The sequence below is a fragment of the Physeter macrocephalus genome, chromosome 15 (assembly GCF_002837175.3).
Source record: "Physeter macrocephalus isolate SW-GA chromosome 15, ASM283717v5, whole genome shotgun sequence".
NCBI lineage: Eukaryota > Metazoa > Chordata > Mammalia > Artiodactyla > Physeteridae > Physeter > Physeter macrocephalus.
In genome coordinates this window covers 3,244,490-3,262,664 of record NC_041228.1, presented here as the reverse complement: position 1 = coordinate 3,262,664, position 18,175 = coordinate 3,244,490, and the positions used below count along the sequence as shown (strand labels likewise).

Genomic DNA, 18,175 nt, shown 5'->3' with positions numbered 1-18,175 from the left:
AAAAGGATTCAATACACCACTGCAGGTTTGGGATGGAGGGGGCACATGTCAAGAAATGGGGGCAGCCTTAGGAGCTGACAGTGACCCCTGCTGACTGCCAGCAAGGAAACAGGACCTCAGTCCTACAGCCACGAGGACCTGAATTCTGCCAACAACAAGAAAGAGTGTGGAAGCAGACTTTTCCCCAGAGCCTCCAGGGGAGAATTCCACCCAACGAACACCTTGGTTTTAGCCTGGTGATACCCCAAGTAGAGAACCTTCTTGAAGCTCCCCTGGCTGACCTCTCCTTAGCTTTCAAGATTCTGCCAGTAGCAGGTATCTTCTTCAGAGGATTCTCCTACCGTCTGGTGAGCACGGAGTGCTCCCGGGCAGGCTGCTGACCCCTCCCCCTCGCATCTCAGACCCTCTCTCCTCAGTGATCCTCAGCCTCCACTACTCTGGCTTAGAAACAGAGGTCAGCCATGCACATGCCCAGCAGAGCAAAGAATTCTCCTCCTTATATGAAGCAGAAACTCCCCCAAACGGGCATTATTCTTCTCCTGGCACACGTGCCTCTACAGGTAGCAGAAACCCTGGACAATCCATGCTACAGATTCATACCTAGGGAAAAGCCCCACGGACAGCAGAGGGCTGTGTGGGGAATAATTGGGCTAAGAATCTATGACGGAGGACTGAGGGCGCTCGCTAAGTGCCACGCACATTGAGAGCGCAAGGTGGCTCCTTTATGAAGATGGAGAGCAAAAGCCTTGGCGCACGTGGGGATCCACCAGCCACCTGGCCAGCCCCGGGGACCACCTGGAGCGGCAGGCACTACCGTCACCCCCGCCTCCAGTTGAGGGACTGGGAGTCAGAGAGGCCCGCTCGTCTGGCTGACCCAGGAGTCGGTAGAACAGCCTGAACTTGGACTCAGGTCCGCAGGCGACAAAGTGCCATGTTTTCCACCCATCCCTGGTGTGGCCAGTTCCACACATGGAGGTCTCCCGGTCAGTCTGTGCAGCGGAAGCTCGAGGCAGGTCACATCGGGCACAGGCCTGGCCATCAGCATCCCTACTGGAAGACGTGAGACCGCAGCTCTGACAACGTAAGCCTCAGGCCCTAGGAGCAGTGCTGCTGCGTGCGCCGGCTCTACTGGGGTCCAGGCCCAGTGGTGGCCCACCAGCCCAGCAGCCGTTTCATCAGGACGTTTCCATTCCAGGCGCTGTGGGCTCTTTTATTCCAGGTTGGCTCACTTGGACAGGGTGACGCTGAGGGGAGGGTTTCAAAGATAAATGTTCCCCCTGTGAACAGGGGTCTACTCTCTAGTCTGTGGCGTTGAGGCTATTCTGCGGACGGGGGTTTGCTGACGCGAACGTGACCCGTGAGCACCTATCTCCCCTCTTTGAGCCCTACGCTCTCTAGAGCACCGTTTTTTGTTTTTTTTTTTAAACTGGTTGGGTGGGGCAAGTCTTCACCCACCTGACCAGTCCCCTGGCCTCCTCACCCGCTACAACCAGAGCAGAGCGGCTGGTGATTTGTTTCATATGTTGGGTTGCAAACGCACTGCATTCGATTAACAGCTTTTGAAAGCACCGAGCAGAATCCTGCAGGCCCTTCCCGGCTCTGCACGCCACGGCTCTGGGATAAGCGTCCTTATCATCCTCTCTCTCCTGCGGCTGGTGCTGTTTGGTGTGCGCTGTCTGTCTGTCTCTGTATGTATCCACCCACCCATCCATCTATGCATCTATTTTACATCCACGAAACATCCTAACTCATAACCCTGGGGACACGAGTGGAAGGCAGCACGAGAGGCCAATCACTGCTGCTGTGAACTGATCGAGTCCCAGCTGACAGCAGATAAGAGGCACTGTGGCCAAATCTGCTTGCTTTAATTAAGGAGGAGATTGATAAGAACTGTCAGAGTGAAATGAAGAGACTCTAAGCCTCACTGGTCTGCTGAGACATAAGAAGCTGAAGATTAAAAATACAATAAAAGTTTCCCTAGACAGCCTACAGAAGTAGTGACAGGAAGGACGGGGCTCACGGGGCAGCAGAAAAAACCTGGTGATGCTCAAGAATTAACCCCACTCCCCAGCCTCCAGCAGGGGGGCAGGTGGCCTGATCTCGCCAGCCACTTGGACAAATTGTATTTATTTCTGGGTAAATGGTACTTTTCACCAAGAGAAGCGCTCCTGGACAAAGAAACGCTCGCGCTTCTCAGACACTGGAGGACGTTCTGATTCTGTCCCCTGGGCTGGACGTGCACTTGCTCCTGTAATCTTCCCCAGGTCCAGACATGCCAGAGGCTGCCAGGCCCCTCCTACAGACAGACTCGGAGGGGCTCAGAGTTTGGATCAGGCCCAGGACGCGGCCCCAGTCCGTCTGATCCCAGAGCTGCTCCGTTCACTTCAACAGTCGAGATGCTGCAGCCTGCAGGACGTATGACCTAGCTAAGGACTGAAAACTCACAATTCACCTGGATGCCACAAGAGAGAGACGCTGGGCTTCCTGAAAGCCTGGAACATTCTGCTGAATTCCCCTGAGCGGAGACCAAGGCTCTGAGAAATCTCAGCACGCCTGTAATTTGTTCTGAGAAGGAACAAATGCTCTTTGAGGAGGGTGCTTCTAACTGGAGGTGTTTTATTTTGAAAACTAAAGAACATGATCATCTAAAAGCCCCAACGTTTGCTACTGTTACTAAAAACAGGGGGTTGTGGTTCAGCCCCACCCATCTCCAGGTTGTCAGAAAGACTGATGGGAACTGCTTCTGCTGCCTCTGTATTTTTTTTTTTTTTCTCCTTAAAAAGAAAAACAATGATGAGGACTCGGAGCCTGGAGACCTGGGTTCAAGTCCAGACTCAGCTGTGAGACCCTGACCAAGGAGCAAAGACAGTGGAGTCCACGGCGGGGCCCTGAGTGTCTACCCAACAGTGGGGTTTGGACAGGGAACCAGTGAGTAAGTGGACAGAAAAAAAAATCTGTAAGCTTTAAAGCCCAAGATAACACATCTGCACAGAACAGAAAGGCTGTTCAAGGTCGCCAGCCAGACCTCGGTCCTTATTATCGCCACAGTGTAAGTGTACAGTGTCCCGTGGGCAGTGACAGCGCGAAGGGCTGTATCACACTCTGCATTCCGGGAGCCCCGAGGCAGCCCCGAGGGAGGCCGGGGAAGAAGGGGGTCCCGTCACCACTTCCAGACGAGGACGCCAAGGCGTGCCAGGAGAGCTGGATGAGGGTGCCGCTCCTGGGCGCGCAGCTGCCCAGACCCCCCCGAGGGCCCCAGGGCCCCAGGCGGGTCTTCCAAGGGGCCTCCGGGCGCTCGCCTCTGCTCAGCCTGCTCTCCCGTTTAGCCCTCATCATACCTGGTTGGCATCCTACGCACTTGGTCGCTTTTCTTCTCTGCTGGGCTGGGAGCCCTGTGAGCACAGCGACCACGTCTGCAGGGACCAGCGCGAGGGGAAGGCAGCGTCCTCCGGCGCGCGGGGCGGCGCTGGGGGCCGAGCCTGAGGGCCTGTGCTCCGGAAGGCCCCTTCCCGCAGCTGCTCGGAGATGCTCCGGAAGAGCCCCCTCTTCCTTCTGCCGCTGGACCTGGTGGCCTCAGAGACCTCCCGGTGCCAGTGTCGTGGCCGGCATAAGTCAGCCTATTTTCTTTTTGGAGCCGGGACTCTGCAGAACCAGACTGCTGGCTGTGATGACAGACATGTCACCACTACCTAGGCATCCACAGCAATCTCTGCCTGGTAGCTGCTGCCTGGCTGGAGACCACTGGACCTTCTCGGCCCCATCAAAGGCATTCTTATGGCCGCCTCTGACCGATGGTTCCTTTAGATGAGGCTTGATGCCCAAGGGTTGCCTGGGAACCTGGTCATCAGTTTTCTTCCTCTTATTCCTCCCCCGCTTCCAGCCCTGCTATGGGGCGATCAGAACCTTTAGCAGCTGAAGGGTGGGCGGGTGGGCGGGCAGCTGCGGCCCCGGGTCAGCCAGCCTTGTAGCGACAGGGGAGCTGACACACCAGGCTGGTAAAAATACACACTGCCAGGTTCTCTGGGGGCAGCTTCTCCCATAGTGGGAGGCCCGTCCGGTACCGGAGCACCTGCTACCTGCCCGACACCGCGCTTGATGTTGGGGACGTCATCAGGGGATGTGAGCGTCGTGGTCTGGGCCTCCTGAGACACCGGGCCAGGCAGTGGGTGCGTCGAGAGCAGGGCTTGGGCAGGGCATGCCCCACGTACCCCGGGGGCCGGGGACAGCTCTCAAGTGGTGCCCGCACTGAGGGACCGATGGACCAGACAGACCACCACCGCAGGGATAAGGAGCTGACGCTGGGGTAAGGCAAAGAGCAGTGGAGGGGCCGAGGCCCCGTGCTGACGGGACCTACGTCCGGGTCCACTTGAAAGTGACCCATCAGAGAGGAGGCTGAGCCCCTCACACTAGTCTCTCACTCTGCACACCCACCCTCAGCTGCACCCTGCGGGCTGCGCTCCGTGGGGGTTCTTCCCACTCCTCGTTCCTGCAGGTCCCCCTGAAATGCCACTTCCCCCAGGAAGCCGCCAGCTCTGTTGGGTGTCTCCCATGTTTGGTGAACACGATCAGGAGGAAGGAAGGAGCATCCCAGGACGGCACACGGCCAGCCTGTGCTCTGGGAGAGGGAGGGGTGCCTTCCAGAGATGGGAAGTGCCAGCCCCGTGCCAGGCCTGGAGACACGGGGTAAAAACAGATGGCCTCTCCCTCCCAGGGCCCAAAGCTTCCATGGCAGTGCCCTGTGCTGTCTCCACTGGGCTCCACTTTCTGAGAAACTCTGGCACCCAAGAAAGTGCGGCCATTAACAATTACTTTGCTTCTGTAGTGGCTGCCCCCAGGGTGGCTGTCTGCCATCAAAAGCAAGGGAAATGGAATTCTCGGCTGGTCTGGGCCACCCGAGCCCAGAGACAGACACGCACACACCACCACGGACCTCGGAGGGGCTGGGAATGGCTCCCAGCCCCCATCCCTCGCCTGGAGGACCTCAGGCCAGGGGACCGTGCACTACTCACTACACGCTCAGGGCTCGGCAAACAGCACCGGATAAACACTTGTCGAATGAATAATCGAGAGAGCGCCAGTCATCATCTACCAGATGTTTTAATGCCATATAATGTGGCGGTCACGGTACCGGGGCAAACCTGAATGCAGATTCTTAAAACTGATGTGACAACCTGCCGCGGCTCCCCAAGAATGCCTGAGGGGCCCGGGTGTTGCTGGCCGACCTAGGAATCCCTGAGGGCCCTTCTGGTGCAAGGCTGCAGGGCCCTAGAGCCAGCTGGGGCGGAGCCAGCTGGGAACTGACAACGACCCTCCTGCCCTTGGGCCAAGAGTGCCCTTGGGGCAGGAATTCGCAGCAACTCCCGTTCCTGGCTGACCTCGGCCTGGCCGTGTGCGGGGTCCTCAAGGCCCTCTGACACCCTGCTTTCTGCGGAAGGACCCCAGGTCAGCCCCCGCTCTGTCTGAGGTCGGAAGGGACGTGAGCTGGGGAACCAGCCTTCCACTGGCCGTTGGTGGTGCTCCTGGCAAGGCGGGGGACCCTGGGGGAGTCACCTGATTTCTCTAGGCCTGTAGCCTGGGGACCGGCCGCTGGCGAGGCTGCGAGACAACGGTGCCCTCCTCTGGCGCCCACGGGGCCAGAGCCCTTGTTCCCTCAGCCTCTAACCCAGAGGCATGGCTGGCATACCAGGATCCTCGTCCAGGGTGGGGCCCTGGGGCCTCGGTCAGCAGGGGGTCAGAGAAACACAAATGAACTTTACCCAGAGCCCAGGAAACCCACAGATGAATGCAAATTCAACTGCCACTTCCTGGGTGTCTTCTAAGCCCCAGGTGCCACACTGTGCTTTTAAAAGACTGGCCTGAAACCAACCTGGCCAGGCTGCAGCCTCTCTGGACAGCTGCGGGGAGAGCTACTTTCCTGGCTGCTGAAGAAGTGCTCCTGCTTGGCCTTGGGGCAGCTCGTTCTCCTCCCTTTTAAGCGCTCCTGCCTGGGCCTGGGGCGTCCGGCCTGGGGCGTCTTGCCTGGGGCAAGCTGCTTTATAATCTGCTACTAGCCAGCTGTCTCCTGAGAGAAGCCCTCCAGCCAGGCCTCCACCTGCCGGCCTCATTCAAAGTGAGCAGGGAGCCCTGGAGGGGAGAGCAAACCCACCGCCCGCTCTGTCAGAGCAGACACCCCCCCGCCCCACCCCCAGACACAGCCTCACTGCAGCCCTGACAAATAAACACGATCAGCGGTCGATCCATCACGCTGGTAAATTGAATCAACGGTTTCTCTTGCTTTCCTGCCCAGGGCCACGATCGCAGCTGCCCCTGCACCAAGAGGTGTAGGGGACCGGCAGGGGTGTGCTCAGGACGCAGGGCTGATCCCTGCGAGGGCGCAGGGGCGCTGGCTCTGCCCCACCGCGGCAGGGTCCTCCACGCGCAGCTCACAGCGGCGGCACCACCACCTCCTCCGTCCTGTAGTTCACAGCCCTGCCCGTCAACAGCTTTCAAATGCTCGTCCCTCTGCTCTGGGGACGCAGCCTAGTCAGCTGGGTGAGGCTCTGTCCTCTACACTTAGCATCCTCACGGAGTGCCTGCCGGGGCCAGGACCTGGGACAGGCATCGCCGAACCTAACGTCCTATAGGCCAGCAGGTGAGTGTGAGCGTTTTTGTTTTAGGGATGAGGACGCTGAGGCCCTCGAGGTGGAGAGACAGACGTGTGGCAGTGCTGGCTGGGCCTCCAGGGCCAGGATGCTTCTGGCCATCCTGGCCGGTCCAGCCACCCCCTAGCCCTGGGCCTGGGCCTACAGGCAGCTGGAGGCGGGGTGGTCTATCTTGCTTGCTGGTACAGACCTGGGGCCAACCCCATGCCAGGCACATGGCGGGGGGCACTCAACAAATCCTGAATCGGGGAAAGAATGAGCAGCACATCGAACGTGCTCAAATATCTGAACAAGCACGTGGAGTGAACAGGGCAGAGGTGGTTGTCCTCATTTGGCAAATGAGTAAACTGAGGCTCAGAGAAGTGAGGCAGCAGAGTGAGCTGGTGGCAGGGCTGGGACTAGAACCTGGGGTCCAGTCTCCGGTTCACTACCTTCTGATTTTCAGGCTCCTGCAGACTCAGGTGAAAAGAGTCCTAAAACGTCCGTTTTGTGCATGGGGTAAAGTTGAACTCCTCCAAATTTCCGTAAGTCTTAACAGGCTTGGCAGGCAGCATAATGCCCCGCCCCCAGATGCCCAGACCCTGTAAATACACTGGATCCCATGGCAAAGGGGAATTTAGGCTGCAGACGTAATTAAGGCTGCTAATCAGCTGACTGTCTGATAGGGAGATAAGCCCGGATAGCTCAGGTGAGTCCAACATAATCACCAGGGTCCTCAAGTGTGGACGAGAGGGGCAGAAAAGTCAGAACCGGAGAGGTGGCACCAGGAGAAAGGCTGGACCAGCCAGTGCTGGCTTTGGAGGCGAAGAGGCCATGAGCCAAGGAACGTGGGCAGCCCCTGGACGCTAGAACAGGTGAGCAACGGAGCTGTCCTTCGGGCCTCCAGAAGGAACACAGCCCTGCTGACACCTTGATTTTAGCCCACTGAGACCCATTTTCAACTTCTGACCTCCGGGACCGTAAGACAACAGATTTGTGCTTCTTTAAGCCACTTTTGTGGCCGCTCGTTACAGCAGCCCCAGGACACGCACACAGCACCTCAGCCAGAGCTCAGCACCGGGTACGTGCTCTCTGCCCAGCTCTCCTCACTGCCCCCTTGGTCACCTGCCCTCCATCCCCACGCCCAACCTCTAGTGGGCATGGCCTCTGGGGTCCCACAGGCTTCAATGGCGTCCCGACCCCAACCCCGCCTCCCACCACGGGCGCCTGTCCAGAGACCCACCCATGCCACCAAAGTCCTGAAGCGGCCCGCACGCAAGGAGACCCCATCACCGGGAGGGTGAACTCAAAGACACAAACCCTACCCCCAGCAGGGCTTACAGCACCTCCGCCAGCCTCACTTCCCCCATCTGTCGCACAGGGTAACTAACATCACGCCCAGCTGTTGCGAAGACTGCGTCTGACAACCCGTACGTCTCCCAGCAAAGTGCCTGGCATAGAGGAGGGGGTCAGCCAAGCCGGCTCCCCGCTTCTCCCCCCACATGAAATAACCAGCTTCAAACACATCAGAGGATGAGGCAGAGGACGAGGCATCTCCGTCTCACCAACACTTCTTTATTGTTGCCTCCATAAAAACTAGAGGGGCCGTTACTTTTCCAGACAGGCGAGTCACGGAGCCTGACGCACGCCCACACGAGCCGTGAGGGCACTGCCTGTGTGCACACAGCCGCAAGCACCGCGTCCACACCTCGGGGAGGGCTCTCTCCCACGGGTGACGAGCTTCCGTGTAAACTGGCTTACTTCTGGAAGTTGCTGGTACAGACCTGGGGCCAACCCCATGCCAGGCACATGGCGGGGGGCACTCAACAAATCCTGAATCGGGGAAAGAATGAGCAGCACATCGAACGTGCTCAAATATCTGAACAAGCACGTGGAGTGAACAGGGCAGAGGTGGTTGTCCTCATTTGGCAAATGAGTAAACTGAGGCTCAGAGAAGTGAGGCAGCAGAGTGAGCTGGTGGCAGGGCTGGGACTAGAACCTGGGGTCCAGTCTCCGGTTCACTACCTTCTGATTTTCAGGCTCCTGCAGACTCAGGTGAAAAGAGTCCTAAAACGTCCGTTTTGTGCATGGGGTAAAGTTGAACTCCTCCAAATTTCCGTAAGTCTTAACAGGCTTGGCAGGCAGCATAATGCCCCGCCCCCAGATGCCCAGACCCTGTAAATACACTGGATCCCATGGCAAAGGGGAATTTAGGCTGCAGACGTAATTAAGGCTGCTAATCAGCTGACTGTCTGATAGGGAGATAAGCCCGGATAGCTCAGGTGAGTCCAACATAATCACCAGGGTCCTCAAGTGTGGACGAGAGGGGCAGAAAAGTCAGAACCGGAGAGGTGGCACCAGGAGAAAGGCTGGACCAGCCAGTGCTGGCTTTGGAGGCGAAGAGGCCATGAGCCAAGGAACGTGGGCAGCCCCTGGACGCTAGAACAGGTGAGCAACGGAGCTGTCCTTCGGGCCTCCAGAAGGAACACAGCCCTGCTGACACCTTGATTTTAGCCCACTGAGACCCATTTTCAACTTCTGACCTCCGGGACCGTAAGACAACAGATTTGTGCTTCTTTAAGCCACTTTTGTGGCCGCTCGTTACAGCAGCCCCAGGACACGCACACAGCACCTCAGCCAGAGCTCAGCACCGGGTACGTGCTCTCTGCCCAGCTCTCCTCACTGCCCCCTTGGTCACCTGCCCTCCATCCCCACGCCCAACCTCTAGTGGGCATGGCCTCTGGGGTCCCACAGGCTTCAATGGCGTCCCGACCCCAACCCCGCCTCCCACCACGGGCGCCTGTCCAGAGACCCACCCATGCCACCAAAGTCCTGAAGCGGCCCGCACGCAAGGAGACCCCATCACCGGGAGGGTGAACTCAAAGACACAAACCCTACCCCCAGCAGGGCTTACAGCACCTCCGCCAGCCTCACTTCCCCCATCTGTCGCACAGGGTAACTAACATCACGCCCAGCTGTTGCGAAGACTGCGTCTGACAACCCGTACGTCTCCCAGCAAAGTGCCTGGCATAGAGGAGGGGGTCAGCCAAGCCGGCTCCCCGCTTCTCCCCCCACATGAAATAACCAGCTTCAAACACATCAGAGGATGAGGCAGAGGACGAGGCATCTCCGTCTCACCAACACTTCTTTATTGTTGCCTCCATAAAAACTAGAGGGGCCGTTACTTTTCCAGACAGGCGAGTCACGGAGCCTGACGCACGCCCACACGAGCCGTGAGGGCACTGCCTGTGTGCACACAGCCGCAAGCACCGCGTCCACACCTCGGGGAGGGCTCTCTCCCACGGGTGACGAGCTTCCGTGTAAACTGGCTTACTTCTGGAAGATGGTCTGGAGAAGAAAACAGTGTTTTTCATCTTGTAAAAGGCAAGGAGCCCTCATTTACCAGTCGGGTTGGTCTTGATCCACTGTTTCAGAACCAGGTCTGGGTTGTTCCACGTGCAGATGCCTTGGCTGCGACCCCCAGGTGGCTATCGTGACCCGTTGGCCAGCCTTGGTCCGAAGGCCTCAGCCTCTCGCGCGCTCCCAGCTCGCCCCGTCTCCTCGGACGTCCCATGAGCGTCGCTTCCTCCGGCACGTCCCACACCCAGGCTCATCGTGGTCTCCTTTGGGCCTCACCACTCAACTGACACTTATCCCGTCTTGCATGAGTTAATTTTCTCCAGTTAGAGGTAACTAGGAAGTGTGTGGTGTTTATCGCTTTCTGGTTGTATGACTTGGGCAAATTCTCTCTCTTTTTCTGGGTCTCCGGAATGAGGCTGACGCTGCCCCTGCTTTGCGGGGCTGTGGGGGAGGAGTAGAGACGATTTAGAGGGAAAGCCCCGGCGAGGCCCACGTCTACAAATGCCCGCTCCCCCTCCTCCTGCCCCAGGCCTTATAAGTGTACAGGGCGATCCAGCGGAGTCTGCAAACCTGAAACACACCCGAGGGGCAGAGATTGCTAACTGCCTCCTAACACCCGCGTCCCCCTGTACAGTGAGCGGTCCTGAGATTTAGATGGGCCTTTGGCCATCTAAGCCATACCTCCGAGCTTCCTGTAAGTTTTGGCCAGTGGAATGTAAAGAGTGGAAGTCTCCTCGAAGGGGGCTGGCAGCGCCTCCTCCCTCCCCTCCTCCTTCCCGCCCGCCGAAATCCCCCGACATCCGCAGCAGTAACAGCCAGCACTACCCGCTACCGCGGCCACACCGGATGGGGTGGAGGGGGTCCAGGTCCCTGGCACTGAGCGCGTCACACCAGCTTTGGCCTGCCTGCCACCAGGTTTTTGCGTGACTGAGACATGTGAACTTCACTTAAGCCGCTCTCATTTGGGGGCTTCTGCTACGGCAGCCAAACCTCAGACTACGGGACACAACCTGCAGTTTCTGTGTGTCACAGACACGGTTCCACTTCTCTAGGGCTCGCTGGCTGGTGTGTGGGCCAGCTGAGTCAGCCCCCGAGGGGCAGGCCAGGGGCAGGAGCGCTGGGACGAGGGCACACCAAGGACCAGGGGATGGGGAAGGCTTCATGGAAGAGGCAACAGCAGCTCAAAGGGCAAGCAGGGAAAGGGGGGGGGGCATGGTAACCACTAGCATCACCTACTTACGTAGGACCTGACCAACAGACAGACCTCGAGGGAGTGGCTGTGATGGGCCCTGAGAGTCATAAGGAAAGTGCAGGAAAGTCTTTGAAGGCCTGAAGCTGGGGGAGACCGGGAGGAGTCTTGTGAAAGTCCCAGCAAGAAGGGATGAGACCCTGGGCCCCCCACAGGAGCCAACCATCAATCCTAAACTGAACGGAGCTCTTAGTTACATCCCCGCGACAGCAGCCGGCACCTCAGGAGGGTGGTGACGGGACAACATGCGTTCGCCTCTGCTGCTGTGTTTCCAATCAACGGCCCAGCTCCAGGCCCCACCAAATTCTCACCAGCCTGCAAACCTCGGGCTCCAAGCCCCACGACTCTGGTGGGATAAGGTGAACCACATCCTAGATCAGCAGAGCAGGTGCAACGAACACATGACCGTGGGAACACAGTGAATAAGGAAGACAAACGTTTACACAGCACTTTAAAGAAATTAACTCTCTTACACACACATAATTACAATGGTCTTGGAAAGAAAATGTAACTGTTTCACTGAGTTCTAGTTCATCTGGGTTAGGACACAATTCCAGACACATTGGAAGCTGGCTGATGCGTTCAGACATCTGAGAGACTCCAGGCTACCAAGCCCCAAGGGCCCTCGCGGACAGGCTCAGCGCAGCACGAGGACGGGGCACTTTCCTAGCTCCTCTTCCACTCGGTCCTTGATGCTGCGTACCAAGGCTGCCCCCCGCGCTCCCTGTTGGGGAGGCCACGGGTGAGCACAGCGGGTTAGAAATCTGAGTGCACGATGCAGTCTGTTAGTCCAGTACAGCGTCAAATCTATATCATTTTTATCAGATTATCCAAATTCATTAAGAAACTATTGAAACTATCTGGCCAAGTCAATCAAAACATTCGTGGTTTCATTCACTCAATGATTACTTATTCACAGGCGACTCTGTGCCAGGATCCGGACCTGCCACTGTCCCTGCCCGGCAGGGTCCCCAAATGCCGGTCACTGTGGGCACACGGGAGGATGAAGCCTGCCCCAACCGGGAAGGAAGACGCTGCAGACCTTTCAGAGTGGACCAGAGAGGGCCCCTCCGGAACAAATGCACCTCTTTTCCAAAACCAAGGCTTCTGCCAAGAAAGCTGAACGTGGCTCGTGGTGAACAGAAGAAGAAAAAAAAAAAAAAAAAAAGCAGTTTCTGCAAAGGAGAAACACACGCGCTACAAACAGTCTTCCATGAACACCCAGAAGCGCTGAGGTGAGAAAAGAACGGAGCCAATGTTCATCCTGGACGAGGCTGGAATCGATGGACTGATTCCGTCTGAGTGACACAGACACGCGCGCACACTCACGGGATCCTGCAGCCAGCGGTCGTGTTCGCTCAGCCCTGTGTTTACCCTTCAAAACAAATGCAAAGAAGTGGAGTGGCGGCTTCGGACTACCTTGGGAAGGAACGTGTGCACCTGAGCCCCCTTCAAAGGCGTCGGGGAGAGGAGCACGTTTCAAGTCCCCTCCAAGACAAAAGACCACCACCGACAAAGCACTGCCCCTCCTGGCCCACCAGCGTGGGCCCCGTCACCAAGCAGGGGCCTGGACTTTGGTCTCCAGGAGGCGAACGAGGTCCCCCGTGGAGAGTTTCAGCCACTCCACAGGGCCTGCCCGGGAAGCTCTCGGGCAGGTCACTCAATGGAAATTGCTTACTCAAGAGGCTTTGAGGGAGGAGACAGAGAACAGAAACAGGCTATGAGAACAGAGCAGCTGACAGCGCGCTCGACAGCTGGGGCCCTGGGGCTCCAGCCAAACCGCCACTGCACCGCCGGCGAGCAGCTCCGGCCCGCGTACGCATCTTGCGAGGGACGGGTGCCGCACACACTCCGCGAGCTGCCCGTCAGCCTTCCCACGAAACATCATCATCTGGCCTCCCTGATCTGAAGCCCACGTCGCCTCTGACGATTGAGAAGGTAAGTGAAATGCCTGTACGTGTGCGCACAGACCCACGCACACCAGAGGGCCACTGACACATTGATCGATTACCTAGTAAATAACCTGGAGAAGAAAACCCTCCACTGACGTTAGAGAAGTAGGATGTGCTGTATGGAATACACACACACACACACACACACACACACACACACACACACACACACACACACACATCTCTGCAAAATCCACATGTCACACGCGCCTAAAGTTGGATCTCTTTCTATACGTAGACACAGAAGTGTATAGACTCAGCCCTCTCCATAGAAATAGGTACGTGTGTTTATATAGCTCCAAGCCCCTGAAATAGAAACCTACTTGCTTAGGTGGATCAGAGGTTTCAGAAGAGTCCACACCCAGGTGCCCGTGCTCCAGAATAACCACACGCTGAGCCACTTTCTCTTCCTTAAGTAGCCTTCCCTTGGCTCAGCGAGTGCCCCTCCCACTCTGACGAAGGACTTGAGGGCACACCTGCCCAGTGCCCACTGGCCCCCGTCTCCAGCAGGAGGTTCCTGGGTGGCCTCTTTTCCTCTGCCCTTGGCTAGGATCCCTGAGGAAAAGACAGATCTCCTGGGGCCCCCAAGGGCACACTCAAGGGAACCCACACGGAGCACAGAGCAAATGGGAAGCGGACGACGTAGGGCCACGCCGGGGATGCTGCTCCCATCACGGGAAGAGCTTCACCGCGGACCAGGAGTGCTGGCGATCTTCGCCGCTGGCCAGCCTTGCCTGCTCTGGTATCAGAGAAGCGTGTCCGGAACCAGGAAGGGACGGGAATGTCGAGCTGTCTCCTCTAACCCTGCTCTGATCCGGCTCTGCAGCTTCATTATACTCCTCGTTAAGAGTTCCTTAATAACTATGAGGGAACTGCCTAGTAATTGTTCTAATTTTATAATACCAACGCATTATTTGCCATATTAAATAGATAATATAACCTCAGTTACATATTACGGCATACAGCATTCAATAACCTGATAACACCTTATGGAAAAACCCAAACGAACTTTTTGGCCAACGCAACACAACAGTGAATACGATCGTGGTCACATCCCCAGGGGGTGAATATTTTGGAGCGTGTTCCATACGAGGACGCCCGCTGCGGGCCCCTCACCCTCCGCCTCGCTGAACCCTCACGCTGCCCTGTGAGGTGGGCACCACCTGCTCCTGGAACAGGCCAGGAGGTGAAGGAGCTTCCTCGGGGTCCCCCGTCGGGACCCCCGCCGAGTCCATCTGCGTCAAGGGCCAGCTCTGCCGGAGCGCCTGGCTCCACCCCGGCTCAGCGCCAGCAACCCCTGACCTCTGGGGGAGGGGGCCTGGGAAGGTCTGCAGCCCGTGGCCTGAGGGCCTGTGCGCCCTTCCCCTCCTCGCCCAAAAGTGCCCGGGCCTCCAACAGTTTTCCCTCCGCTCCCCGCCTCCTGTACCAGCTGCCCAGTGAGCCCCGAGCCCGGTTATTCAGAGCCTGAACCCCTGGAGGCTCGGCCGTTGACACAGCGCTCCAGCCGCCGTCACCCCATCTGGCGCCCATCACACGCGGCGAAGATGGAAGGAAAACTAGAGTTTCTGAGTGTGCTCACTATGTGCCAATTACAGTGGTGACCGTCTCATCCTCATGACTCAGGCAGGGTGGGCAGGTCTCACGAGGCACAGCCAAGTCTGGACCCTGGGGCTCCTGACTCCCAGGGGCTCCCCCTGCAGCCCCCAGAAGCAGTACCCTCAGGAGCACTGCCTCTGTCCTGCTGAGAAACGGGGTGACTTGTGACAACGTTTTAATCACAAGTCACCACAACTGTCAAAGAAAAGAAAGAGCGAGACTATAATGTACCTCCCAAACCCATCTGCAAGAGCTGGGCCGTGAAAGTCACCGTCGGAAGGGATGTAAGTCACACAAGGAAGCCCTTCTGGTCTGTCGGTGAGTTGGGCAACCAGCGCGCCCGTGCACGCACAGAGGCGCACAGAGGCGCACAGCCATCCGCCCGTCCGTTAGGCATGCACTCTTTATCCTTTCCACCCGCCGACTGCCCAGTCACTCGCTCTTCACCCATCCGCTCACCCAACTGTGCCTCGGCCTGTCCAAGCATTTACCACGCAGCTGTGCACTCGTCTCCCCCCGCCCAAAGGCCCATCTAACTCTCCAACCATCACCTATCGAAGTCCTGTCACACGCCAAGAACCATGGCAGCTACGGGAGCACCAAGGCGAATAAGACATCCTCCCTCCTCCAAAGGAACTGTCGCAAAGAGGACATCGGCCCGCACAAACAACCTGCGGAAGCTCCTCCATCCACTTTTCACTTTACGAACATTCACGAGAGTAAGGGAAGCTAAATAATGGAGAGAACGCACATCAGCTCAGCCCCCAACCAAGAGATGATGTAATGGGTCACTTACATGCCGTTACTTTGGGACAGGCCAGTGAACAGACTTTCAGGGGTCCAACCCATCGGTAAGCAGAGGAACTTCCACACCACACCGCACTAGGTCCTAAAGGGAGGTAGGAACAAGGTACTGCGGGAGCTGGGAGCACACTGTACCAGGGTAAGAGAATACTGTACCTTATTTGAAATCGGCCTGATTCAAACCTAAGTCAGCGTGATTCGAAAGCTCATAACCGTCCCATGTTACCATCTGCTTTCAACAGGAACAGCTCAGGCCCAAAGTAACTCAGAAAGTACAAATGCTGACCCCCAAATGCTACCAGCTGCCCCCCGCATCTTGATTCCAGGAGCTGTGTGAGGGTAGCTCGAGACTTCCCTGGCGGTCCACTGGTTAAGACTTCGCCTTCCGAGGCAGGGGATGTGCGTTCGATCCCTGGTCGGCGAGCTAAGATCCCGTACGCCTCGCGGCCAAAAAACCAAAACAGAAGCAGTAGTGTCACAAATTCAATAAAAAATTTAAAAAATGGTCCACACCAAAAAAAAAAAAAAAAAATCTAAAAAAAAAAAAAGAAGGCGGCAGATTTCCTGAAAATGTGTCCTGGGAGGAAGGGCACCTGGGACGGCTCCGCAGAAGGTCCCCCAGGCTCCGGTCTGGCCAGACGCCACTGCTGGATCTCCAGAGGAAGCAGAGCAAGAAGAGGGTCTTCGATACGGTAACGCAACCTGGGAAGCTTGGAGAGTGCCAGAAAACCGAACATGAACGTTCAACGAGCAAACCAATTAGGGAAGGAAAGGACTTCCTATGGACTTAGTGGAAATATTCATACTTAATGATTTTAGAGCATACGTAGTGGCTGCAGAAAATAATTTCACGGTGACCACTCTGGGGAGACCGTGCGGTGGCATCAGGAAGAGCTCTCCAAGGTCAGGAGGCTGCAAACAGTCCGGCCGCCCTCCGTGTGTGTGAAGCGGGTGAAGGAGAGGGGATGCCGGTGTGGGTTACCAAGCACAGCCGGCATCCTGGAGGCCCCCCTGGGGGAGAGCACGCTGCTGAGCACCCAGGAAACAGAACACCTGGGCCCTGAGATCTGACCCCAAACCGGCACAAAGCAAAGAAAAGCCTACACCTCCTCCCCGGGCTCGGGCGCGCGGCTCTGCGCGGTTATACGGGTTACCACGCGCCGGCAGCAGCTCCGCTTGACGGCGGTGTGGCTTTGATTACTAAGACGAAAAAGTGAGTTCATCGTCCTTCACTGAACAGGTTGGGACACAGTCTCTCAAAACGTGGGCGGACCCTGGGGGGAGGGATCCTCGGAGGCGAGGCAGCAGAGACACGGCTGTCCGCAGGCCCCTGCCCACGCCCACCTTCCAAGCGGCTGTGAGAGCTGCTGACCAGGCCACACGTGCTCTTAGTTCCAAAGCGTTCTCTGTGCCTTCTTTCCCGGGAATGGTTCTGACCTAGGCTTCTTGTGGAATGTTCCGAGGTGACGCTCCTGTCCCGTCAGCACCTCGAAGTGCCACCCTCCGTCCTGGGAAGGCCTGCCCGTCACAGCTGTGTGGTCAGCGAGCCCCACACTCAGTACCCACCAACAGAGCCCCCCGTGGCAGGAACGCGGATGGGCAGGGGCCTCCTCCAGGCAACAGGAACGCGCGGTCTTCCTGAGCAGCCTGGGTCCCCTCGGGGTGAACAGCAGGGGGCAGTCCAGGGACCAGCGCGCCGTCACTCAGAGGCACCTTCCAAATCTCCCTGCGGAAAGAGCTGAGAAGGCGGCGTCCCTGTGCTTCCCTCCGGAGAGTCACCACGGGCCGTGGGTTCCGTGACTCGGGAGTCTGCCTGCCCACCATTAGGAGAGCTGGGGCGGACAGGACAGACCCTGGCTAACGCTGAGCACGAGGCAGGGGCTCACGGCACGCTTGCCGAGTCGATGCGCGAGCAGACAGATGACTGGGCAGCGAGCAAATGAATAGGGCTCCAAGCGCTGGTCTCCCCAGGGGTGCAAGGCAGGTCCAAAGCCGTGGCACCGTGACTGTTTCCTCCGGGTCAGCAATGGTCAGGACCAGGAGAAGGCAGGGCCAGCCCAAGGGGCAAGGAGCAGACCTGGAGAACAGCTAAGGGTGGAGGGTGGAACCCGGCACAGAGCGCTGGCTCTGGGGGCCCGGGGCGGAGCCTGGGGACAGGCGCCCTCGGTGGTTCGGGCGCGTGGTGGCAAGGTGATGGCCAACCGACAGCGGTAACCTTCGAGAGGAGGCAGAGGGGTCCCGTTTTGGTTTTCTTATTTTTACTTGTAAATAAATATGGAGATGTTTGATATTTTAATATTAAATATGCCACCTAATTATTGTAATTATATGTAATTATTACATATATCCAGATTATATACAACTATACAATGAATATGCAAAATATGCAGACATTATTTGGGGTTTGGTTTTGTTTTAATTCTCAGGGCAAATGGTCTCACTGCAATAAAACAATAAAACAAGGAAAACGAACGCGTCTGACCAGGCTGTGTCTTTTGAGCGCTCTGGAGCGGAAAAGGCTCATCACTTTCTACCAGCTTATCAGATCCTGGGAGGGTTTTGTGAGGCTCACGCGCTCAGAAATCTCTGCAGGT

The 18,175-nt window shown here is 57.4% G+C and overlaps 1 protein-coding gene across 6 annotated transcripts in view; it reads right to left on the bottom strand.

The window, feature by feature from the left end:
• The window catches only part of TRAPPC9 (trafficking protein particle complex subunit 9), a 532,255-nt gene that overhangs the window by 75,976 nt on the left and 438,104 nt on the right, over positions 1-18,175 (bottom strand). The window contains exon 22 of one of the 6 annotated variants that reach the window (XM_055091310.1): positions 9,787-10,421. The exons of the other annotated variants lie outside the window; for them this stretch is intronic. Coding sequence (XP_054947285.1) covers positions 10,231-10,421 — 191 coding nt within the window. The 3' untranslated portion in view covers positions 9,787-10,230. Of the gene's footprint in view, positions 1-9,786; positions 10,422-18,175 lie in introns of those variants that run through there. 6 annotated transcript variants of the gene reach the window in all.